The 27,442-nt window shown below is 36.3% G+C and overlaps 1 protein-coding gene across 1 annotated transcript; it reads left to right on the forward strand.

The window, feature by feature from the left end:
* The first annotated feature begins 801 nt into the window (after positions 1–801).
* ASIC5 (acid sensing ion channel subunit family member 5) lies at positions 802–26,076 on the forward strand. Its single transcript, XM_015538380.2, is given in 11 exon segments — positions 802–841; positions 1,576–1,631; positions 5,519–5,734; positions 5,736–5,804; positions 7,245–7,370; positions 9,954–10,103; positions 11,037–11,184; positions 13,690–13,746; positions 16,188–16,369; positions 23,176–23,266; positions 25,889–26,076. Coding segments are annotated over 11 exon segments (1,323 nt in total).
* Positions 26,077–27,442: the final 1,366 nt, after the last annotated feature.

The following is a 27,442-nucleotide window of genomic DNA, read 5'->3' on the forward strand; positions in this document are numbered from 1 at the left end:
ACAGTACTGAGTTTCCAAGAAACTGTATGTAAAATATATCTAACCATGTTCATGATCAGTGTTATAAAATTCTAAAAGGCTCGGAGTAGTGATACATGCAGTTCCTCAGTTGTGTCAATAGGTGGTGCCATTTATACACAACAATGTATTTTCTCACTTCTTATTTAATATAATTTCTCAAAAATGTTAATATGGACAAATAACTGGCCTGTGTGCTCTATTGAATTTGTATGCTTTCAGCAATCATTACTTCTTGAGGAGAAATTTTCTAATGTTTTATTTTGTTACTTTCATTGATTACTATTTCTGTTTAAAACAGCTTACCTCTGTTACTAAGAAAGTCACTTCAGCCAGGAAAAGGCCTCTCTACCCCCCAAATTTCATTTCAACCTCGTTTTGATTCAAAGTGGTAGAAAGAGAGAGGTGGAAACGAAAGCTAAAGAGATTTTCTTCCAGGTACACCGCCTAAGTGTCAACGAGGCTGGTCAGGGGTGATTCTAAAACCAAAGATATCTGTAGGGATTGTCTCTTTCATTCAGAGAAAAAGATTTCCCAGTTATGTATTTTGTTTCCCTCTCTGATGGCCTCTCGTCAGTCCATAAATACTCATAGCTGGTTCTGCCAGCATTTTGGGTTTGCAGATTATGTGTTTTATGAGGCAAAACACAGCAACACAAACATTTATACTGCCCCCACGTTTTACAACCTCAATTGGTGCATTTTATATAAAGGCCACAAAATGAACACGGTTATGAATGAAAATTGGATATACCTCAAGGACGCCACAGGCTGAAATTGAGAATGAAGCAGATTGAGAAACCAAAAGCCTATGCTGAGAAAGGTAAGGAGTGAACTCCTCCAGTTACCATTTTCATTCCCACAGGCTAGAAATTAGCCAGGGGAAAGGGAGATTATGTTTCCCATTTGGGAAATTTGATCTCCGATATGACTTGGATATACGTAATGGAGTTTCTGTTATGGAGGAATGAAGTAATTTCTATGAAGGAGTCAAACAAAAATAGTTGTGAAATATCACTGTATGCTAGGATCTATTTTTTGGTTTTATCTTGTTTGGGTTTTTGTTGTTGTTTCTATGTATCATGCGCCTCTAAGTTTTTTGTTTTGTTTTGTTTTGTTTTGTTTTGTTTTGCTTTTAAATACAGTAAAACTTGTTTGATGTTCCTTAAAATGCTTCTCTAAAGATCAGTATTCAATGCAAGGGCCACTTGCCCTAGTTCTGTAGGGTTTACTTCAGTCAGGAAAGTAAGACGTTTGCTTTGTCTTTCAGGCTGGTGTGTCATTTAGTAAACCAATTTTAACCTTCCTCATAGGAATATTTCACCTTGTTTCTTCACTATTCATGAGCAATAATAATTATTTCCAAAACTCTTTTAAAGTCTTCGCAAATGACTAAGAATATTCCAGTAAAACCGCAGTAATTGTCAAGGAATGGATCTATATTAAACAAGTTGACAGATACACCTGAAAACTTTGATTTTTCAGGGTATGCTTGCAACTGGCAATACTTTGGTTGGCCAGTTACTAATTACTAGATCACTCTTCCCCTTCTAACAGCTTTGGGCCCTGGAGTAGGAAGGGTGCCAGATGCCCAGAGACTGAGTTGTCCTTCAGTAAGAGTTCATTCTTTGTGTTTGTAAACTGATGGCTAAGTAATACACACAAAAGAGCATTGTTAATTTATTTTGATAGGAAATAAAAATAACAAGAGCTTTTTTTTTTTTAGAGACAGATGCAGAGAGAGAGATCACAAGTGGGGAGAGGTGCAGATAGAGAAAGAGAAAGAATTTTTTTTGTTTAATGTTTATTTGTGAGAGAGACAGAGACAGAGACAGAGAACGAGTGGGGGAGGAGCAGAGAGAGAGGGAAACACAGAATCCGAAGCAGGCTCCAGGCTCTGAGCTGTCAGCACACAGCCCGAGGTGGGGCTTGAACCCACGAACTGTGAGATCATGACCTGAGCCGAAGTTGGACGCTGAACCAACTGAGCCACCCAGGTGCCCCACAATAGTTTTTCTTATATTTCTAATTTTGCCCTGGGACTGGGCCAATTACTTTATATATACATTGCCTAACTCAATATTAAAAGCAACTATACATGGGACAATTGTAAAATTTTTGTCTAAAGTTAGGCTGCTCAGATTAATACATAATTTCCTGCTTAGTGTCTAGTCTGTAAAATAATCATAATATAATTTGTAATTGTGTCCTAAGACTTTACAAATGAAATGGAGTCCCTTAGAAGATGTTTATAAGTGCCTTTTATATATCATGATGTAAACTCAGCTAATTGATTGGGACCTATGATGTATTAAGTAATGATTTAATGATAAGCCACACTTGAAACCTTTTAGAAACAAATGCTGACCAGTTGAAACAAAGGATACTTCTTGAATTGAAGCAAAAAATATAAGTCAATTCACTTAATTATAAGCATTTGTGAGGCCATTAAGAACTCATTTCTTAAATGAGAATTTTAGACAATGTTTAAAAATCCCCGAATATTTCGCCGTTTGCCACATCACTACTAAATTAGCAGAATAATAAAAATAGGTAATACTAATTGAGTACTTTTCATGCATGGTTCAGGTGATGTGCCAATTTATCCCCAGGTATTGTCTTATTTAATACAACAAACTCATGAGGCAAATACTGTTCTCCCATCTGATGGAAGAGGAACCGCTTACTAGAAAGATTAAGAAACTCGGCACAGTTTCTGAACAGTAGCACAGGTTATAAGAGGCCAGGCCTGACCAGGCGAATGCTAATTCCATGAAAGCATGACTCTTATACAAATATAAAATGAACACGTGTCAAAGATTTTATTTTAGTGAGAGATCTGATAAGATATTAAAATTGGCTCCTAGGAGATCCAACCAGCAGACATTCTTCCCCCTTTTTCCTCTCCATAAAACGATCCGGAAAAGACTCATTTCTTGTTAATGCATGGTGGACTTAAATCTGTTTTGGTGGGATTCAGTGAAGGGCTGAGTCAGGCATCAACTTGGACATCAGATGAAGCATATACATTTGGGTCACATAACGTGGGGATGTGTAGTGAGAGGGCATTAATCCACACAAGAAGGACAGATTCGTTGACTGGCTATCACTTATTAACTTGTTTAAACAAAGCAGTGTATTTTTATTATGTTTTCTTTTGCTAGCCTCTTACCAGTGTATGTTAAATAAAAGAGTAAGTACACTCAAACTAAGCAAGGTTTCTGAAAGATTAGACACAGGAAGGTTTTAAAATTTGAATTAAAGTTGAAAATAAACTCAGCAAGGCCCTTCGGTTTTATGCTGAACAATATGCCTCACAGTTTTTTTTTACTTCCTTTGTTCCAAATATTGGTAGGCTTTATTCATTAAGTTTAGTTCATCTGCTTAAATCACCCTCATGGTCTCAACTATTATTATGTAATACAAAACATTTTAAAAGATTATTTTAAAACGCCTTCCCTTGTACTCCTTTTATCTATTGTATTCATACCTCCTACACGTGTGGTAATTCCTTCATTTCTCTGCACAATCCTTTTGAAAAGAATCCGGTGAACATTATATGAAGTAGTAATGATTCTTGACCCAAAATTGCAGGGCTTTGGAGCTGATCCCTGGTATGCTGTCATCATTCAGAGAGACAGAAGGCTGAAGGAAGTGGAAGGTCCATCCCTCAGTTAGGGCTAACACCATGACTCTCCCCCAAATCCTCTGCAAATGTAGATGGCTAACTCCTCAAAGATCACTACAAATACTTTTGACCAAGAAAAGCAAGGTTGTTGGCTCTAATACACTTAGTAGAATACCACCATGAGTTAGCTGTGTTTTTAAGAGAAGAGGAAGTCATAGGAGGCTATGTATAGGATTCTAGAACCTGGGCTGGTGGATTTAAGACAGGCCCTGCAAGGGTCAAAGCTGGGTAAGTAAGACACTATCTTAGGACCTGGCCATTAAAGCAGTTTCTCATCTCTGAAAGGATGTATATTGGCTTGGGTTTGTTTTCTATTTTCTATGTTTTGTTTTGTGTGTGTTCTACCCTGACCGAGAAAGGGTTTCACGTGGCTTGCATGAGAAAGCAAAAGGATATAAATATAATTGAAAGTGAAGATAAAATATAATATAAAATCTGGGACATAAAGGAAGTCCAAGAGTGTGGTTACATACACACAAACTATGCACCACATAGCTCTGTGTACTTACTTACCAAGGGTGGATACACATTTTATTCTATGCTTTCTCGCAGTAAATTTGAATGGAGCATGTTTGTTCAGTTTCAAGATTTATAATATCCAAAGTATGAAATACCAATCACATTTTGAAAAGAATATAGAGTATACATTTAAACAACCATACATAAGGCAGGGTCGAAGTTGCTCACCAGAATAAGGGAGTTACAAAATCCTTATTGTAGTTAGGGCAAATAGATAACTTCTGCTTTAGTTGCCAGGAAAGTACTTTGACCATAAATGAGGCATTCATTTATTTAATGCATATTTACCTACCTCTCACTGTATTCTAGGCACTCTTCTACATTTTTTAGGAAAAATAACTTAATCATCAAAATAGCGTTTTGAGACAGGTTTTTTTTTTTTTTTTTTTTTTTAACATACACCAATTTTACAAGTGAAGAAACTGAGTCACAGTGAGAGGAAGAAATTGGCTAAGTCATCCCATTAAGTGGCTGTAACAATCAGGGCTCAATCAGAGAAAAAGAAGCCCTGTGAGTGACACAGAATAAGGGATTTATTCTGGGGATTAAGTCCACTACATGGACTTAATTTTAATTTACATGGACCAATTTTAATCCAGCTGGGCTTGAAGTCAGCAACATCAGCAGTCAGAAAGGAAAATAGACCTGAAGTGAAGGAAACAAACACAGACTAGAAATGCGTGTCTCTCTTTTTCACAAGCCCTGATCTTGGTAGTGTAGGAGACCTACAGGATAAGCTGGCACCTTCTCCAGGTTGTACTCTTTCTTGACCCAAGATCTGAAGAAGCTTAAGGAGGCCAGGGAGCTCCTGGCTGCTGTCCCACACCAACAAGTTGAGTCAGGAGATCTACAACAATGTGTGTACCAGACCAAAGCTCCGACCCTACGATGACCTCAGATTGTAACCAGATAAATCCAAGGAAGAAGATGTTGGAAAATAGTTCCAACATAAGCACATGGGCACGGCACAAAGCCACAACAATGACAGAGCTGGGATTTGAACTCGGGAAATCTAGCCCCTAAGTCTATATTCTTAGTGACCTCGCGTTCCTATTCTCTTCATGTTGCGTCTCGAAGATCCGTTAGGACGTATCCAGATCAATGTCTGAGAAGTATTCTAGGTAAATGAAACTGTATGTGCAAATACAAGGTAAATTGCAGGATGTGACAAAGACTTCTTAGGGATTCAATTTTGCTTGAATGTGTTCTGAATGAAGGAGAGTGTAGCAGATATGCCTGAGAAGTTGATAGGGGCCAGATGTTTGGCCCCTAGATGTGTCTACTCGATAATAGAAAGTTTTTGCTCTTCTAAATATTGCCTTTATTTCTACTAATAGGTTCCAAACAGATGTTACCGCCAAATTTAGTATTATTTTTTTCTTACGGAATATTGTATCCAACGTCCTCTATCTTCAGGAAATCAGGTCCAATTATACTGGCTTTAAAGACGCTATTGATTTTTTTGCAAGTTATCAAAACTTCAGCATTACGGAGTTTGTAAAAAAAAAAAAATGGTCTTTATCTCAACAATAGCACTTTATTGGAATGTGACTTTTTTGGAAAGCCATGTGGCCCACAGGTAATGGTTTGATATTTCTTCCAATATCATCAATATAATAAACTATAGCACAGTACTGCTTCACACTGAGATAAAGTTTACTTTCATGGGGAATCAATTGAAACTTGCTCAAAGATTATGTTTAGTTAGTTGAGCATTATGACATCAGGGGTGTGGAATACACACGAGACATATTTCTTTTCTTAAGTAGTTTAGATAAGAAAAGGTAGAAAACAGAAATCTTCGATTACCTTTATTGAAGGATAATCTTTCCAAAACAAAAACAATTGTCACCCCAGGGGATATTTTAATTTTTCCCATTCTTCAGTAACTTATTCCAAGGTAGCATTTTTATTATCATTAAGGAGCCAACATTTAGTTTTTTTGGCTTGGGGGCTATAGAAAATGAGTAGGCACCAGCATTTGACTGTGAAAATTATGTATATTTCTCTGATCACTCATAACATCCTGTTTTTATCCTTTATAGGATTAATCTACACTTAAGATAAAGTTTCAGATATACCTGAAAACTATTAGCAAAGGCAATTTGACATCCTGTTTCTTGTATCAGCAATTCTGTAGCATGTGTTATCAGGTGATTCCAAGTTAATTTCATAAATTCATGATTTTGGGACACAATTCTGTATCCTTTTGGTAACCTTCTTTAGCACACAGAAAACAGGAAAAAAAAAATGCCTGACAGACATCTGACAGAGATAAAGCCCTGCTGTACTCTTAATTTAGAGAAGAAGTTCTTCTCTGTTGCTTGTTATTTACCAACCAACATATTTAAACTTGTCACCAAGAAATTTTATAGTAAACATGTATTAGGTCCTCTCTCTCTGTCTCATGACTCACGTTGGCTTTTTCCCGTGTGAGTTCTCCCTCCCAGAGCCATGATGACTCCTGGCAACTCTAGCCTCTCATTATCATAGATTAATACTCCAGTATCCTCTTAATAATTCCATGGAAGACTGATTAGTTCTTCTTGCTTATTTACATATTAAAATGTCCCACCTAGATAATCACATACAAAAAAATAAAAACTATTATTGAGCACAAACCAGAGTCACCACATTATCTATTCTTTCTGATCTTTATGCATTCTCATTTAGACATCTGATTAAAAAAAAAAAAAAAAAGTTTGAACAATTTAAACTTCAAAAGTGACCAAACTACCCAGCTGATTGTATTTTCTTTGGTTCATTTTCTTTTTTTTTTTTTAATTTTTTTTTAACGTTTATTTATTTTTGAGACAGAGAGACAGAGCATGAACAGGGGAGGGGCAGAAAGAGAGGGAGACACAGACTCTGAAACGGGCCCCAAGCTCTGAGCTGTCAGCACAGAGCCTGACGCGGGGCTCGAACTCATGGATCGTGATATCATGACCTGAGCCAAAGTCGGACACTTAACCGACTGAGCCACCCAGGCGCCCCTATTTGGTTCACTTTCATATTGGAGGACTTTGCACATGTCTTCACTGAATATGGAAATTGTTTTACTTTTAATTATGGCGAAAATATCCGAGCAAGGAACAAATTGAGTGTCTCTGGAAGAGGATTAAGCTTGTTCTTCAATTTCAATCAGGTACTGAATTTTCCTAAACCTAGCCAGGGCTCAAGACAAAAAAGAATGATCAAAAGACTTGATCAAAACATTTTGCTCCGTCATATTGTGCCCATTAATTGTATATTATTTCCATTTTTGATTATGTAGACTGGAGTCCCATGTATGCAAATATTGATCTCTAATATTAAAAATTCATAATTTAGAGGCTAACCTGGACATTTTTAGCTATACTACTGACTGTCAGTTTTGTGACTCCAGAAACGTTTATGCCACAAAATAAGGAAACCAGAGGTTTCTAAATCACAATGTGTGTAGTTAATTTAAGATGACTTTATGTATTTTAAGAATATTTTTAGAAAGATTTTTATGTAAAGAAGGCAATATGTTTTGGAAAGAAGCCATGCACACGTATTTAACAAACCATGGAACCTATAGTCTGAAGGATAATTTTAAAAATACTTGCTATGGAAAGAATTTTGCATAAATTGATTTTGCCTAAGCCTAGCTTCTGTAAATTGGTAATTGATCCAAGAAGTCTAAGTGTTTAAGCTTGAGAGGCAGATGTCCAGACACCTAAGAAATTCAACAGATGTCAGCTTCAAGCGTACCTGGTGTATCTCCCACCCAAGGTTAATTCTTAAGTTTTATCTTACACAGCTATTTCTAGTATTACACATTTAGAGATAATCTACTTCATTATAGTGGTTTTATAAATGAGGATTCTGAAATGCTGATAAATTAAGTATCCGAAATCACACAATTAATGGCAAAGTTGAGAAATACATCTAGTTTCCCCAAATCCCATTGAATTATCCTATCTTCCAATCCAAGTGAATGGGGCCATTGGCTACTTTCAAAGAATTTTTCTTAAGGTATATTTCATAACTTCCTCTTGTATCTCATTCAAGATCCTTTTTGCTCAACACAGTACTGCACAGTATAATGCATGTATATATATTTGATCATATACTTATACTGTATTTGCTTGTACATATATTTGATTAATATTTCCAGGTGATTTCAGGGGAGCGTGGGTGGTTCAGTCTGTTGGGCAGCTGACTACCGCTCAGGTCATGATCTCGCGGTCTGTGAGTTTGAGCCCCGTGTTGGGCTCTGTGCTGACAGCTCAGAGCCTGGAACCTGCTTCTGAATATGTGTCTCCCTCTCTCTCTGCCCCTTTCCTGCTTGCTCTCTGTCTCTCTCTTTCAAAAATAATAAACAATAAAAAAATTTAAAAAAATACTTCTAGGTGATTTCAATACTGGCCATATGGTCAGTTCCAATATTACATTGTGGATTATACAAGCTAGAATTTCCCAAATATTTTTAGGATGCAATTGAAGTCTGCAGATGCAATGCAATATTCCATAAGTGAATGGCTCTTAAATACTTGTCCAGACTAGCCAACCAAGTATTTCTTAGAGTCCTAACAGACCCAGGAGAAATAGGGTCCTGAGTTACAAATGGAATATTAAGCACGCTCATTAAATGTAATTACATATACAATCGACCTATTCACAGGAAAAATCATCGTATCCCCAAGCCCATTCTTTCTCCTTATAACCTGAAATTACAACTACAGACAGTCTCTGACTTCACAATGTCTCCACTTGCAATTTTTCAGCTTTACAATGGTGCAAAGTGATACACATTCAGTCAAAGTCACACTTCGAAGTTTGAATTTGGACCTGTTCTTGGGCAAATGATATGTGGTGTGACAGTGTCTCGTGATGCTGGGTGGCAGTAGCTCCCAGACAGCTACGCAATCACCAGCATAAATAACTGATATGCTTACAACCATTCTGCACCCATACAACCATTCTGTTTCTCATGTTCAGTTCCATATTCTGTCAACTACATGAGATACTCAACATTTTATTATTAAAAAGAGCTTTGAGTTAATTATTTTGCCCAGCTGTGGACTAAAGTGAGTGCTCTAAGCATGTTTAAGGTAGGCGAGGCTAAACTATGATGCTCAGTAAGTTAGGAGTATTAAATGCATTTTTGATTTATGGTATTTTCACCTTACAATGGCTTTATCAGGATGTAATCTCATTGTACGTCAAGGAAGATCTTTAATAACAAAATCACCAGAAGTTTCTTCGTTTTTTTTCATCTGGCATAGGATTTATAGAAGAGCATGATGTTAAAGAAATAGTGTAAGTCTTCACTCTTAGGAGGAAATGAATTTCAATTTTAAAGAAGGCCAGAGATTTTAATTGCAAAGAGACGAAAGGAGCCAAATGATTTTCTAAAACCAATGAAGCGAAGAGAACAGCCAAGGAAGAAGCAACTAAAAGGCAACAAGGTGAAGAGAGGGCCTCCAGGAAATCAGATGATTAACAGTCATGATATGTACTGTGGCATTCATCTAAGGTGAAAAGTAATTTATGGAAACTCTTGACACCTTGACATGTGATTCAACCATGAAAAGTATCTTAGAGGTGTTTAATTTTCAGTTTTTATATAAAAATTGAACAGTGATATGAAATGGTTGATTTTAAGTAAGTCAAATGCTATCATGAGATAGTATAACTAATTCTTAAGCTTTTGTAGAATTGATATCAATTTGTAACTTGGGGAAATTGTTGTTTGTTTCAGGTGGAATTCACTTATGAACAAACCCTTGGTTTTGTTTATGCTGGAATCATCTTTGTTATCCATTCACCACAGAAGGTGCCCCAGATTGATGGTTTAGGCTTGTCGTCACCTGTGGGAATGCATGCACAGGTAACAATCTGCCAAATCAAGGTAAATAATATTCACAAGGTGTAGAGTCTGAGGGAATCAGGTAAGGTAATAAATGTATATACACATAAATAATACTTCCACTAGAAACCTTTTTCTGCCATGCTCTCAGAAGACCTCTGGAAATTCCAGAGTTTCATTTCAGATTCTTTCCCATTACTAGGAGGTAACTATTTAGCAAAAACAATGAATTCACATGTACAACATAAGTGAAAGCTGGGAAAACTGGTAAAATCAACGTAATTTTAAATTCCATTAGAGATGGAAAGAATCAGTAAATATGAAGACACTCCTAAGTTGCTGAACTGTGCGTTTTCTCAATGAGATGCTCTGGAAAGAAGAAAAATAAGTGGGAAGAGGAGGAATTTTGGAGTCAGACATGTCTGGCTGATTTCCATTGGCCAGCCTCTTGCTCTGCAATTTCCTTAATTAACTTCCTGAAATTCCATCTCCTTTCTCTGATAAAGATAATATTCTGTTTTCATGGTTATTATGAGGTTTACGTGAAATGACATAAAGAAAGCACTTACCCACTGCCTGGCATAAAATAAGTACTCAATAAAGGATTATTTGTGTGTGTATGATTTTGGTTCCTATTTTGTGGGTGGACTGATTAATATGCTAACATATTATTTCCATAAATGATACTATTTTTCTTATATGAGTTAATTTTTAGAGCAGTCTGTCTGATTTTATTAATTCACTACAGGTACAGAGCATTTGGGATATGTGTGAAAGGACCCCTGTTATATCTACCTTCAGGGATTTTCACGTTAATAGAGCAGGCAAAATAGGCAAATGTAGTCAATTAAAAAAAAAAAGAATCAAAGAGATCTGAGAAAAAAAGTAAAAATGTATATTAGCTTCTCTTCTTGGAATGGAGATGTATGGAGACTCAGATAAACTTCCTGAGCTAGGTATTTATTTTATCTCAAGACAGTCCATCAAGAATACCCCTGGGGAGAATGCAACCCTAACATCAAGCTGCAGAATTTTAGTACCTACAGCACTTCTGGTTGCTTGAAGGAATGCATGGCTCAGCACATACAAGAGCAATGTGGGTGTTTACCTTTTCTGCTTCCTGGTAAATAAAGAATGACAAATTTCCCTTATTTAATTTTTCCTACTTAATTTGAGTCACAGGAAATGAACGTATCAGAAAATTGTTTTCCATTCTTATGAAATTCTATGCCAGAAAAGTCATCCATTTAACAAATACAACCTCCACTGACAGATTTTAAATCCCGGAGTCATAGTGGAGATTTCTGGAAAAGAAAAGAAAATTGAACGAGGCCCCAATTCTTCTTTTGAGCATGTAAGTCTGGGTGCTCTTAAATATCTAAAACCGATCATCACAGTTTTCTCAGTTTGAAAGCAAAATTAGATCATCTATATAAATCTTAACCCCAAATATTTCATCATTGGGGAATTCTTTTCTTTCTGGTTAGAAAAACAACCGAGGCTCCCTTTGCATAGAATTTGGAACATTTCCAAAGTCATGGATATTGGAAGCAAGCCCCGAAGGATGCAGTAGGGCAGGGTGGATAAGAGCTAGACTCTGACCCAGGCTGTTCATTTCAGCTACACAATTTCTCCTCTATGTGACCTTCAACTAAACCTCTCTGTACCTCCTATAAGCTGGGAAGAATAATAATAGTATCCTAGCTCATGGGATTGTCATAAGGATGAAAGGAGCATGTAAGTAGCTTGAAACCCACCTGACACAGAATACACTCTATATAAACACTGGTTATTTTTATTCAGATTTGCCTCATCCCCCTTCTCCGGCAAATTTATGAAGAAGTGTAGAGTGCATTAAAGGCAATACCAGTTTGGCCCTTTAAATTTGCTGCTATGGCCCATCTCCCGCGCGCGCGCGCACACACACACACACACACACACACACACACACACACACACACTGGATATACTACTAACTCTGCTCTTATTAACAATGGTTTCTACTTGGCAAACTTCTTAGGAATTTTGAGAATCATCACTTCCTTCTTTCGAGCATTCTGATCATTGGCCTCTGGCCCCTCAAAAACTGCCATTCTGTAAAACTGCTAATGCTGGATCTGATCCATCATTCCTAATTATCTTTCCAAAGTTTCTGGGGAAAAAAAAAATCTGAACTGATGGATGAACCATAATGTTTATAATTTAAAAATGTATTACTTCTTACAAGTTAGAAACTGGATTATAAATATGTAATTTTGTAAGTTAATTACAAATATGTAATTAGGAGCTAGACAAAGTGAAATATAAAATACAAAGCATGGCATTTGTGCAAACTTTTGCATATCCCACGTGCTTCCAAAATGGTATCTTATTTGGTTTGATCCTCACATATCCATCTACGTGAGAACATAGACGAGGACGTTAAAAATATAGAGACGTTAAATGAAGCAGCGAAAGTACCTCTACCAACAACTTGCAGAGCCAATCCCCAAAATCAGTTTTTCAGATATGGATTGTTTCCAAAACGGCATTGCTCTTTGCAATGAGAAAAACAGCATTTGAAGAAGCCCCGCATACTTTGGGAAAGACAGGCTTCTTTATCAATTTAATGCTGAAAGTAGATTTATTTTTTGTATTTCTTTCATTTCCTTTACAAAGAGCACTTCCTCATAGTTAGCCAAATGTATCTGCAAATTATAAGTGGACAATCCCTTTTGGTTATTTTCAAGATCCTTGACTAAACATTGAGGCTAACCCCAGAGACCGCATGGGGTTACGGCAGTAGTCAATTAGCGATGTTAAGGTGCAATGACTAAAGTTTTAGAATCAGCCTGGAATTAATCCCAGCTCTGCTACATATTGATTTTACAATTTCTCGCAAGGTCCACAGCCAATGATTAACAATATTAGTCCTTACCTGCCCCATACTACCGCTAGAAAGGCAACATACCAGGTGTGTCAGTGTGTATATGTATGTTTAAAGCACATGTAAGTATTGTAATTACAGGTAAGTTTAAAGCATATGTAAATATGGAAGTGTTCAGTCACTAAATTGTACACCGGAAACTAATATTACATTGCAGGTTAACTAACTGGAACTTAGATAAAAACTTTTTTTTTTTAAAGAAAGTATACTGTATGCTATGCATCTTCCAATACCATAAAAAAAAATCAAACAATCAATCAATGCATAGAAGGAACAGGACAGAAGGTGAGCAAAATGAGCCAAGCCCAGCTCCCCTGCAACTGCTTGGACAAACCACTTTCTGAACCTTAGTTTCTTATTTATAACAATGATGATTCCCACATCACAGGATTAGTGTAGGGACAAATGAGATGATAAGTGTGAGAACAATTTTAAACTTCAAAGCTACGTTTTAAGACATTATCTCCACTTAAATGATTTTGCCTGATATAGATGGATGAAGAGAAACATGGAAATTAACAAAAACATTACTATTTTTCCTTTCAATGTATATTTACCTTAAGTATTAGCATGTTTTCATAGTTTGTTGTTGTTCTTGCTGTTTTGCAAACCACAAGATGGATGGATAAAATATATTTTTGTCATTATGTCACTTATTTCATGAAATGTAAAGTCTTTATGTTTAGATTTATTATTTTTAAGGAAATGGGATAGAGTGTGACCTACAAAAGTTTTACAACTGTGTTTCACCTACACTTGGTAAGTGGTTTAATTTATTTCTTTATTCTCACGATTTATATGACAATTGCTCAGAGTGATACAACACGTTAAACCATAGTATCGCTAGTCCTGAGATGAAACAGAATAGAGACTGTAAAGAGGAACTTTTTCAATGTTTTTAGAATTAGGAACAGTAGCTTATATAGACATAGACAGTAAAACAAAACAAAACCCTCTGAATTCAAGATGCACCTGAATTAAAGATATTCATTGACCTGGGCACCTGGGTGGCTCAGTGGGTTAAGTGTCAGACTTAAGCTCAGGTCATGATCTCACGGTGTGTGGGTTCAATCCCCATGTCAGGCTCTGTGCTGACAGCTCAGGGCCTGGAGCCTGCTTCAGATTCTCTGTCTCCCTCTCTCTCTGACCCTCCCCCCATTCATGCTCTGTCTCTCTCTGTCTCAAAAATAAATAGACATTAAAAAATTCTTATGAAAAACAGACATTCAGTGACAAAGTCACAGCAGAAAGCTTTGATTCTTATTTGTTTTCTTTAAAAAAAAGTGTATTTTTTTTAAAGTGTATTTATTTTGAGAGACAGAGGGAGTATGAGCAGGGGAGAGGTAAGGAGAGAGATAGAGAATCCCAAGCAGGCTCTGTGCTGTCAGTGCAGAGCCCAACGTGGGGCTCTATCTCATGAATTGTGAGATCCTGACCTGAATTGAGATCAAGAGACAGATGCTTGACTGACGGAGCCACCCAGGCACCGCGTGATTTTTATTTCCAAATTTTGTGTTTTTTCAATTTTATAGTTTTGTATAATCAAAATAGCCTTGCTTTTTTTTTTTTTTCTTATTATATAAATAAAGCATGCTTGTTGTAACTAGTTCCAACATTACAGAACAGAGAAAAATCTTGCGGAGATCAGTACAAGTGGCCTCACTCTGAGAATTATTACCATTATTTAGGTGACCATCCTCTCATTTATTCATTTAGTTATACACCGCATTATATGTAAATGCTTATATAAATTTTTATGCAAATGAGACCAATACCATACACGCCACCTTTACTGGGTACAACTTCTTTTTAAGCAATATTTTTTTACTTTAATATTATTTATCTTAACTCCGAACCAATGTTAATACTCTAGTATATTCTACTTTTATTTTTTTCCACATAAATAGGTTCATATTTATGATGGTAAATCATTGTTTTTTAAAATTAAAATAGAATAATATTCTATAAAACTTGCTGTTCTATCCCATTGTGGAAATATCTCCAGGACACCACGAATAGAATGAGAAGTTTCTTTTCCATTGTTGTAAAATAGTTCATGGAATGGGTACGGGTAGAAGGAACCTGATGTATTTTTTAATATCTTTCAAGCTGAATATGTAGAAGTCAGATTATTGACCAGTGGAGTTAGGAGTTACGTTGTCAAATTTCTTATGATTTCCTATCCCTGATGGAGGCTGGAGAGAAAGTTTGGGGAAATAAATCATGCATGCAGTCCTTCAGGGAGTGTGGAGTGATAATGGGTTACACAGAAAAATGTGTGCTTATGACAGCATGTGTGTGTGAGTGGATGTGTTTGTGTGAGTTGAAGGAAAGGATGGTGTTTATTACCAGAATAAAGAACTAGAGAAAGCAAGCAAAAGTCATGCCCTGAAGAAGTATCATACTTAGATTCCGGAGAAGAAACCCAAAGTTTGCCATTAATCAGGGAGTCTTGGTAAACAAAGCATTCACAAGAACAAAGAGTTTCGGTAGCAAAACTACAGGGAAGAACAAGAAAGGAATATTTACCCAGAGTGAGGAGCAGAGAGATTGGGTACCAGGATGTGGTCCAAAGGAAAGCTGGAGACAAATACCACCTCCTGCAGGGGATTTTTCAAGGATACATTTGCATCGATAGCTTGATTGCTCTACAGAAGTCAAGACAAGACAGAGGACAGAGAACCTCGGTGGTTGAGTAAGAAGTCACTAGGTCCACAGCTACAAGATAATCTGAACACCCAGCCATGTATTTTACGCTGTTAGAACTTGAGATAAACCGCAGGATAAGTTTACTTTAAACCTGAGTCATTGGCTTTCAGGACTATATTTCAAAGTTCCTCTCAAAGTGATATAAGGTCACACAAACAACTTTCCATCTTTCTCCTGTCCAAATGCATACTATTTTATGGAGATAAACCCAAAGAATTTCTAGAAAAAACTTCTCATTTCTCACAAAGGTCAGAAGCCAGTGACTCAATGAATTTAAAAGATAATAATTCCTATGTTTCATATTCTTTCTCCTTCGCTGTATTTATGTTAAAATATAAAATATAAACACCATTTGTTAAGACAGTGATGATAGAAATTGTTAACCACGTTTTTAGCATTGAAAATCAAATGATAAAATTTTAAAAAGCTCTTTCCTCCCAACTGTGAAATGATCCCCTTTTCTCAATATCCTGTCCTGATTTTCATTTCAGACTACATTAAAGTTAAGGAATCATGTACAATGGGAAAACATAATTCTAGCTGCCCTGTTCCTTGTGAAGAAACAGAATACCCTGCTACTATTTCTTATTCTACTTTTCCAAGTCAAAAACCTTTGAAATATCTTTCCAAGAAGTTAAATCAAAGTCAGGAATATATCAGGTAATCTTTTTTAGTCTTGTAAATTCCTTGAAATCAGCACGAATATTTTGTTTACTCAAAACTCTTAAAAGCCGAGAAAACAAAATTCTGATCAATCAAAGGAGGCAAAGACTTATGTCACTCAACTAACAATGAAAACCTAGAATTTTAAAAGTACATAAGGTCATGCCCTTGAATCCTTTAATTGTGTGAAAACTAAAATGAGGCCTGCTTGAGTAATTTGCTCATGATCTCACCCTTGTTGACCCAACTGGAGAAAATAATAGTACTGACTAATATTAGTTGATGCTTTAAAGTATGAAAACCTCCAGGACACCTGGGTGGCTCGGTCAGTTGGGTGTCCGACTTCGACTCAGGTCATGATCTCACGATTTGTGAGTTCAAGCCCTGCATCAGGCTCTGTTCTGACAGCTCAGAGCCTGGATCCTGCTTTAGATTCTGTGTCTCCTGCTCTTTCTGCCCCTTCCCTGCTCACTCTCTGTCTCTCTCTGTCTCAAAAATAAATAAACGTTAAAAAAATTAAAGTGTGAAAACTCCTTACCTGCATATCACATAGTTTGTTTTAATAACTGTAAGGTTGATGGAACACAAATTATTGTTCTCATTTTACAGGTAAGGAAACTGAAGCACACTGTATCTCATGTAAATGTCCTATAAAGGTAGTCAGTGGCACAGAAAGAACTTATGCCCAAGACTTGTGACCACAGATTCCTTGTATTTTTCCATAAAGATATATACTTCCAAGTTTCATTAACTGAGGATTAAATTAGGTCTCTTTCTGCTACACCATTAGAAATTGCAAGTCAAACTTCATGGAGAACTCTTTTAAAATCAGGGAGCAGCCTTAACATTTCTCTTTGTTTCGTGTTTATATTTTTAAGTTGAGCACCTGAAACAGCAATATAGTACATTGGTGTTTGCAATTTCATTTAATATAATTAAAATATATTAACTAATTAAAAGCTGATTTACTTTTGCACAGCCGGGTATCTAACAGTAAAAGCATGTTTTGAATCCAGTGCTATCCTGGTATTTATTTTAATGAAATAAATAAAATACTCTCCCCATGTAAATACCCAAACAATAAAGTGATCTTTAAAAATCAGAAAGCGGGGCAACTGGCTGGCTGGGTTGATTAAGGGTCTGACTTTGGCTCAAGTCATGATCTCACAGTTTGTGGGCTTGAGCCCCACATCAGGCTCTATGGTGACAGCTCAGAGCCTGGAGCCTGCTTCGGATTCTGTGTCTCTCTCCCTCTCTGCCCCTCCCCCGCTCACGCTCGCTCTCTCTCTCTCTCTCTCTCTCTCAGAAATTAAATAGAAACATTTAAAACATTTTTAAATCAGAAAGAGAAAGTACTTTCATCAAGACAGGGTTCATAAGGTATGATTTCAAATACTTAGCAGATAAGAAGAAGAAAAGGCTAGAAAATTTGCAATGATCTCTGTTAATGGTTTTGTATCCAGTACAGATGTCTCTTTGTATTCCATTTTAATATGTGAAAGTGATTTATATATGGTATTATTTCTGTTATGCTAAAATATGACCAAGAAGAGTACTTTGTGTGACTTTTGGCTGCTAGAGATCTCCCGAGTTTCATCATTATTTAATATGCAAAGAATGTAGGCATGATTTTGGAGACATATCAGTGAATCAGAAAAGAACCCATGTATAACGAAGATGATCCTAGAGAACATTGAGAGGTTTTTTTCCCTAAAACTTAGATTATTATAAATTTCTTTCCAATTAATCTTATCACACAATGGATATGTGAGGACCTCACATGGCTGTGAAGAGTTGAGGCCATTACTGCGAGGAATAGGGCGAGTCGCTGAACTGAGGCAGCGGAATGCAGGGTGTCCAAATCATAGATGGAGCTGGTGGTTAGAAACCACACATATAATTAGGAAACTGGCTTGGGCACAGGTACCAGAAATCAAAGAGTAATAAATCAGAAAACACAAATGCCAGGAGAGCAGATGTGAAATCTTAGCCGCGGTAAGATTTGAAACAAAGCAACTTCCAACATACATGAAGACTTGTCTGTGTTTCTTCCGTGCACACAAGCCAACCTCAGACTATGACCAATCCAGGGCCTCATGTGGCAGCTGCCAAACCCCATTAGAAAGATGATAGGAAGCTTAGCTTGACTAAGGTAGGCAGTTTGCAAGTGAATATAAAGATAAATTTTGGCTGAATCTAGGCCAATTCCATTAGCAAAATAAATGAAATTTGTGAATTGTTCTGTTTTAATTTGACAATTTTTCAAGTAAAAATTGTATGAAATTGTTTTATGCAAAACTAATTCATTCCCCTTAATACAGCACTCGTACTCAAGCAACTGGAAGTCCTTATTTAGTGTTTTGTAAACGCAATATACTCTCATTTTTTATGTTGATCTCCTTACTGTTATTAAAATCCAAGTATGTTATAATTGTGCCTCCCCGACACAAACAAATATTCTTGGACTTAAATCCCAAACAATTTCATTATCTTCATGAAGCATAGATTCAATGAGAGCCAAATTACTAGGCAAGCAAGGCACAGGCCTGCGAGAAGTAGAATAAATGTCACACTATTTTGTAAGGGATGAATTTATCTTCTCTCAAAAACACAGATGGATAATGATTGGAAACAGTTATGAGGTTTGTGCTTAGGAAATTAAACAATATTATCAGTGTACATGCAAATTAAGAGCACAATGGAGAGCAAAAAGATTGCAGTATTGCTAAAATTACTGGACTTCCAAGACTTTATTATTTCCTTCACTTTGGCAGCTGTTTTATTATTTGTAAATATGGCAGTACCTCCTGATTATCAACTTAAATAAAATACATTCTCCTGTCACCCTGGGTTAAACCAGTGGAAATTAAGTAAACATATTAATGATATATTTTGAAGTAAGTGTACTTAGGAATATTGATTTCTAACTGTGAACAATTAGGAGAGTGATTTACAGCCATGTTCCTTAGATATATGAGAAAACACCACGTAATTCCAAGAAACATTGCTAATAGGATTCATTCTTATTGTTGCCATCTGAAAAATCGTCAGGTGGTTGGTTTCCACCTCAGCTTATAAACAGACAGGTTAATATTTTACCCCTTCCTTCATTGGTTTCATCTTCAATTTGTTCCCTATTTCTTCATTTTACAAATATGTACTGAGCACCTACTCTGTGTCAGGATTTGAGGTGTTCTAGGCATTAAGTTTACCTCACTGAACAAAAGACAAAAACCCTGACTTGTTGCACTTATTCCCACTGGGGTGAAGATGAACAATAAATATATATAGTCATATCAGATGGTGCTAAGTGCTGTGGAGAGAAAGGAAGCAGAAAAAGGGCCCGAGGAAGCCAGAGTCAGGAAGAGTTGTTCTTAGGGTTGAGGATTGAAATAAAGTAAGATCTTCCTGAGAAGGTGGCAGTTGAGCAAAGATCTAAAGCAGTGGTTCTCGAACTTTTTGATCTCAAGGTCCCTTTGCATTCTTAGAAGTTACTGAAGAGTCCAATGAGCTTTTATTTGTGTGAGTTGTATAAATATTTGTCATATTGAAAATTTAAACTATAAAAATGTTATTTATTAATTCATTTGAAACAGTAATAATAAATTACTCTATGGCAACATTAGCTAAAAGATTTTTATAAACAATAACTATTTTCAGAAATATATAATTTAGGAAGAAGAGTAGTATTGTTTTAGAATATTGTAAATTTCTTCAGTCTCTAGCTTAATAGAAGCCAGCTAGATTTTCGTTTTTGCATTTAATCTGTTGGTTTATGTTACTTTGGTTGATGACTGTGAAGAAAACCTTAGGTCAAACAGATATGTAGTTGGGAAAGACAGGCATATTTTAATAGCTTTTGGGGATATGTGACACTTTTCTTTGATAACACATCAGAGCTCAACAAGTGAAGTTTCTTACATGTTCATTATAATATGCATCTTGTGGTTGCCCCATGGGGAGTGGAATTAACTCTCTACTCAAAATCTGATTTGGATGTTGGGACCCATGATGTCACACTCGCCTCAAGGGAGTATGAAAAAATTCATAGTCATATAATGAGACTTTCTGGGAAGTCCCTGGGGTCTCCCAAGCAGATCCTCTGTTGGCTTGAGAGAACAAGGAGAGGCAGCCACCTTTGCCTTGCAATGTGGTTATGAATTCAGACTTGGCTTAGAAATCCCAAGGGTTTGAACTTTTCCAGTTACCAAAGGAGAAAGTGCATGGGCTTTCCTATCAGTTTATCTCTTATGGGATTGGAAGAGGCAAGGATGGCACTGGAAAGCTGCCATTTGAAAGTCGTGATATATCAAAACATCTCAATGAAGTTTTTGTACTTAAATATATTAATATCTCTTGGTCTTGTACTTTCAATGGATCTTTCATCCACGAATGATTTTGAACGTTATTTCTTGGTCATTAGAAAACTTCTAGGGGCGCCTGGGTGGCTCAGTTAGTGAAGCATCAGAGTCTTGATTTCAGCTCAGATCATGATCTCACAGTTCGTGGGATCGAGCCCCTCATTGGGCACCATGCTGACAGCACAGGGCCTACTTGGGATGCTGTCTCTTCCTCTTTCTCTGTCCCTTTCCTGCTCATGCTCTCTCTCTCTCTCCCTCTCTCTCAAAATAAATAAGCATTAAAAAAAAAAGAAAAAATTCTCTGAGTTGTGCAGATCTTCCAAATATTGATCCATTTTATTATATAATATATATTTCATTTTAATATCATTATTTATCAGAAAGTCTTTAAAATTTGGGGAGTTGTCAAGCTCATCATAGCAGACACAAATTCTCCAAAATTCTGTCACATTAAAACCTAAGCTCAAAATTTATATTATTATTTTCTATTAATTTTTTTTAATGTTTATTTATCTTTGAGAGAGAAGGTGCATGGGGGAGGGGCCAAGAGGGAGGGAGTCACAGAATCTGAAGCAAGCTCCAAGCTGTCAGCACAGGGCCTGACATGGGGCTCAAACCCACAAGCTGTGAAACATGACCTGAGCCGAAGTTGGATGCTTAACTGAGCCACCCAGGTGCCCCTCGAAATTTATTATTAACTACAAATCTTATCAGCTATTGAAGCAACAAGTCATTGTGTTCATTTCTGTGACAATGTCCACCAAATATCATAGTCTGAATAACCATAGTTTGCCAGTTTGCTAGCTTCCTTGAAATAACAATCACAGTGAAAATATCACATGATATGTTCGTTTATTATGAAAATAATTTTGACTTCATGAACCCCCCAAAAAGATATCGGGGACCCCTAAGTGTCTGTGACCACACTTTGAAAACTACTGATCTAAAGGAGATATAAGAATTAGCCTCAGTGGTAAATGGTGAAAGAACATTCCAGCAGGAGGGAAAATCAAATGCAGAGGAAGATTCTAAGCCAACAGCATGCCTCATGTACGGATAGAGCACAATGAAGGTTGGTATGGCAGGAAGCAGTATAAGCAATGACCAATGATGGTAGGGCATGAGTTGAGAAAGTTCAAAGTGGGTGGGTGACAGAGGTAGGGCCATGGAGGAGTTTTACTTAGAGTATACTGGGGAGTATCTAGGGAGTTTTGAGCAAAAGAGTGATATGATTTGTTAGTTGCAGAAGTATTATTTTGATTATTGTGTGAAGAAATAGGATATGTAGATATTGCAGTGAAATACATTAAAGTTGGAAGTGGAAAGACCAATCAGAAAGCTATTGGAAAAATCCAGGTGAGATGGATTCTGTACATATTTTGAAGATAAAGCAAATATTTACCTATGGATTTCGCTGTGTATTGTTAATACCTTATAAATGGAGGAAATGTGAAGAGTTTGACTTGGAATATGTTCAATTTGAAATACCTATTGAACATTCAAAGAAAAATACCATGAGACAACTGGATATGTTATTCAAGTTCAAAGTAAGATCTGAGCTGGGGTGGGGACAGAGTGTGAGGGCATCCAAGGCTATCTGAAGAGATATTTTAAAATAATTTTTATTCACTTTGGTCTCAAGTAAAGATTTATAGAAGACACTAGGAAAACAGTTTGCCCTAATATATTAATGATATAAATGACTGCCATTTATTGAACACCCAGTATATACCAGATTCTATGCCAATTCTTTACATACATTATTTAATTTCTCCGCACATAGCTTTAAAATCCCAACTCTAGGGGTGCCTGGTGGCTCAGTCGATTCAGTGTCTGACTTTGGCTGAGGTCATGATCTCTCAGTCCGTGAGTTCAAGCCCCATGCCAGGCTCTGTGCTGATGGCTCAGAGCCTGCAGCTGGCTTTGGATTCTGTGTCTCCCTTTCTTCTGCTCCTCCCCCACTCACTCTCTCTCTCTCTCTCTCTCTCTCAAAAATAAAAATAAACATTAAAAAAAATAAATCAAATCAAATCAAATCCAATCCTGACTCTAAAATCCCCACTACAGATGAGGAAACCAAGGTTCCAGAAACCCACATGGTTTCTCCAGGATCACACAAGTAACAAAAGACAAGATTTGAATTCAGATCAGACACATACTTAAATGTTTGTAAATATTCCAATCTACTCAATAGATATTGACATTTAATGTCTTTTTCCAATTTTCTTAGGAATAAGCCATAGAAAAATTATTGGATCTGGGGAAAAATTCTTCTCCTTAAATACCAACATGGCAAGAGTACCTTCGAAATGTAACAAGCTATTGTGATTACAGTGCTGTGTTTAATTCAACATTAAGTGACAACTGAATTAAAAATGAATATTAATTTCATCAAATAAGCATTAAAAGTAATGCTGACAATCTTGAGCCAGATTAACTCTGTTTTTATTCCCAGGAGAATCTTGTGAACATTGAAATAAACTACAGTGACTTATACTATAAGATAACTCAGCAGCAAAAGGCAGTGAGTGTGTCTGAGTTACTTGGTAAGTGTTAATTTACTTGTTCTTCAATTTTTAAGACATTTTCTCTCAGGTTCTTTTTTTTTTTTTTTTTTTCCTTTTGTACTTAAGGTTTTAGCTTCTCAATGGAGAAGTGATAGTGCTAGTCTTCGTCTGTCATTTAAATTTTTTTTTTTAATGTTTATTTATTTTTGAGACAGGGAGAGACAGAGCGTGAACAGGGGAGGGGCAGAGAGAGAGGGAGACACAGAATCTGAAACAGGCTCCAGGCTCTGAGCTGTCAGCACAAAGCCCGACGCAGGGCTTGAACTCACGGACCGTGAGATCATGACCTGAGCAGAAGCCGGATGCCTAACCGACTGAGCCACCCAGGCGCCCCTTTCGTCTGTCATTTAAATCTGACACTTTCTCTCTCCCTAGACACACCTCCAGTAAACCTCACACTGGGTTTCACCAAGAAAGGCTGACATTCATATTCGAACTCAGCATCTTGCTTTCCTTTCAGACACCGGGCACTCCTCCCCGCCAAGCAACTGACTTATAGAGTGTTCCAGCAATCCTGCTTCTGAGTAGATAAGCATCTCAGACATCCACACAGAACTCCACTCAGACTGGAGCGAAGAGACTGAGCGAGTAGAATTTAATCTTTTTGTACTTCCAATTTATTATTTATTTATTTATTATATAATTTATTGTCAAGTTAGCTAACATACAGTGTACATGGTGCGCTCTTGGCTTCGGGAGTAGATTCCTGTGATTCACCACTCACTCAAAATACCCAGTGCTCATCCCAACAAGTGCCTTCCTCAGTGCCCACCACCGATTGTCCTGCCCATCCCTCTGCCACCCCACTCTCTTCCACCCTTAGTTTGTTCTCTGTATTTAAAGTCTCTTATGGCTGGCTTCCCTCTCTGTTTGTAAGTATATATTTTTTTCTTTCCCTTCCCCCATGATCTTCTGTGACATTTCTCAACTTTCACCTATGAGTGAAAATGTATGATATCTGTCTTTTGCTGACTGACTTATATCACTTAGTGTAATACCCTCCAGTTCCGTCCACCTTGTTGCAAATAGCAAGATTTCATTCTTTTTCATTGCCAAGTAGTATTCCATTGTATATATGTACCACTTCTTCTTTATCCATTCATGAAGTGATGGACATTTGAGCTCCTTCCATAATTTGGCTATTGTTGATAGTGCTGCTATAAACATTGGGGTACATGTGCCCCCATGAATCAACACTCAAGTAAAATTCAATCTTTAAGTTACAAGCATTGTCTGTTCATGTCCTTAACAAATTTAATTGCTGATTTTGTAGATCTTATTGCATATTTACAGGAAGTTATGTAGGAGACAGTAGAGAGTATCAATCAGGCAAAATAACAGCAATCACACATGGGCAGCTAAGACCCTAAATGGGGAGGAAATATACAAATTTCTCAAAGGTCTAGAGGCAACTTATATTTCACTACCAAACTGTAAAAAAAAAATAGCATGATTCTAAGAATGGTCCAAGGCAATGAGAAAAAGATTAATAATGTAATCTATTTAAGAAGTCAGTGCTACAGGGGCACCTGAGTGGCTCAGTCAGTTAAGAGACTGACTTCAGCTCAGGTCATGATCTCGCAGTTCATGGGTTTGAGCCCCGCATAAGACTCTGTGCTGACAGCTCAGAGCCTGGAACCTGAGATTCTGTGTCTCCTTCTCCCTCTACTCCTCCCTCACTCATTATTATTATTAAAATAATAAACATAAACATAAAAAAATTTTAATAAACATTTTAAAAAATAATTTAAAAAAAAGAAGTCAGTGCTACAGTAGTCAAATTCAGAGACAAAAAGTTGGATGGTGGTTGCCAGGGGCTGGGGGGAATGGGAGACTGGAGAGATTTTTTAATGGGTACAGGGTTTAAGTTGGGGGGATAAAAAAGTTCTGGAGACGGACGTTGGTGATGGCTGCACTACAGTGGGAATGTACGTAGTGCCACAGAACTACATGCTTAAAATCTATTAATATGGCAAATTTTGTGTTACATTTTACTACAACTAAGCACAATCAATAAAGACAAATATAGATTTTAAAAATTTCTTAAAGAGAAGGCAATACTGTGTTAACATATTTTAGTTAGATGAAATATTACAAGTGCTTAAAAAGAAATAGTTTGGACGCTAGAATTCACAAACTGCTTCACAAATTGTTTCTGGAAAACATCATCATTCAATTAGTCACCTGAATGTTACATTTCTGTTCATTTAGCACATGGAAATGAATTTGTAATTGTCTAGGATGTTTTATTGATTTGCCTCAATTTATTATCTTCCAAAATCTTTGAGTTGTATTTTTGGAAACAGATTTTATAATTGCTTTCTCTCTCTCTCTCTCTCTCTCTCTAAGTCATCAGTTGGTTAATTCTTTCTCTGTAACTCTCTCCTTTTTGAGATGATTTACATAAATATTATTTTAAGATATCATTAATTTCTATTACTTCATACCAATCTTAACATAATACAACTAATTCATTTTCATATAATATCAACTGTGGTTAATCTATTAGCTTCAAATAATTTAAACTCTAGTAATGTTTGATGTGCCTTTTATAAAAGACACATTATTTATTCGATTTCATTATTGGCTGTATTACATCAGATGTTGGTGGTCAACTGGACCTATTTTGTGGGGCCAGCATGATTACAATTATAGAAATTATTGAATATATATTCACCAATTTCTACTGGATATGCATTTTGTTCTTGCTGAAGATACCTCAAATGACCCAGGGGTCTCCTCCACCTCAGCATCATCTGAAGAAGAGAAATCACATAGAAGAATGCTAATGTTCACATAGGACAAAAGCTTTTGTTTTCTCTTCATAATACCTTCAAATTTCTTCATGACTAATTCACTGTTATGTAATTTTATCTTATATTTTGGGAATTCAGTAAAAGCCACTGTAGGTATCTATCTATACATCTTTATCTCTGTCTATACTTATGTGTATATATATTATATATATATATCACATATATATATAATATATATACACATTACATATTACATATATATACTATACTTATGTGTATATATATAATATATTATACTACATACATATATACATATATATACTATACTTATGTGTATATATATAATATATTACATATATATAATATATCTACACATTACATATTACATATATATATAATATATATACACACACATACACACACACATGCATACACATACAGGGAAAGAGAGAGAGAAAAAAAAGAGAGAGAGAGAGCAAGCAGGTACTATTTTTTTTTTCAACATTGAATTCCCAGCACCTGCAACAGTAGAGATGGTGTAGTAGGCATTTCATAATTTTTTTTTAATGAATGAATGTATGTAAAAGGACATTCTTTATGTCCTTTATGTTCTTATGTTCTATCTAAAAATGCAAACTGGACCTGGTAAATGAACTGTATGTGAGGAGAAAAGATACTTTTTTATTCTGGAAAGAATATGTGCAGACTGTGCTTTACAAAATTTCTGAGAATATTTATTTTCACTAAAATTCAACGTAATTTTATTTTACTTTGTCTGGAAAGTTATACTGTATAACTGTATAACTTTTGTAGGGGCAGGAATCTCTATGTATTTCCTATACAGGTGAATATTTAAATCTATTTAAAAATAAAGTTAAATTTATTTAACTTTATTGGCATATTGGTATATTGGGAGTACATAGTGTTTTGTCAGTTTCTCCACATATCTCCATGTGCTTATTTAATCAATCAACCTGCTTTCAGCCTCTCAGAATATTCAAACAATGGTGAATTATTCAGAAGTCTTGTCAAAAACATTTAAGAAATAATCACCAAGTCATAGAATTCTAACCCCAAATTCATTCTAGTGTTGCCAGGTGTCATTTCCTTTCCAGCCACATGAGAATAACATCTGAAAAGTTTTAAGGTGTTGTTTTCAAGTTTATTTATAAGCGAGTGCTTAGTGCTGTGGAGATCAGGCCAGTGCAATTAGACAGGACTCAGTCGAATGAGGAATATGTTTATCTCATGACCTGGCCATCCCTATCATGACAAATACTTCAGAGAAATTCTCTCCCAGAGATGTGACAGGCTAGAAGCTGCTTCATTGGGGAGACCTACGGCAATGGCATGGGTACATGCCATGCAAGACTAAGCAGCAGAGGGACACTATGGATTA

The sequence above is a fragment of the Panthera tigris genome, chromosome B1, assembly GCF_018350195.1.
Source record: "Panthera tigris isolate Pti1 chromosome B1, P.tigris_Pti1_mat1.1, whole genome shotgun sequence".
Taxonomy (NCBI): domain Eukaryota; kingdom Metazoa; phylum Chordata; class Mammalia; order Carnivora; family Felidae; genus Panthera; species Panthera tigris.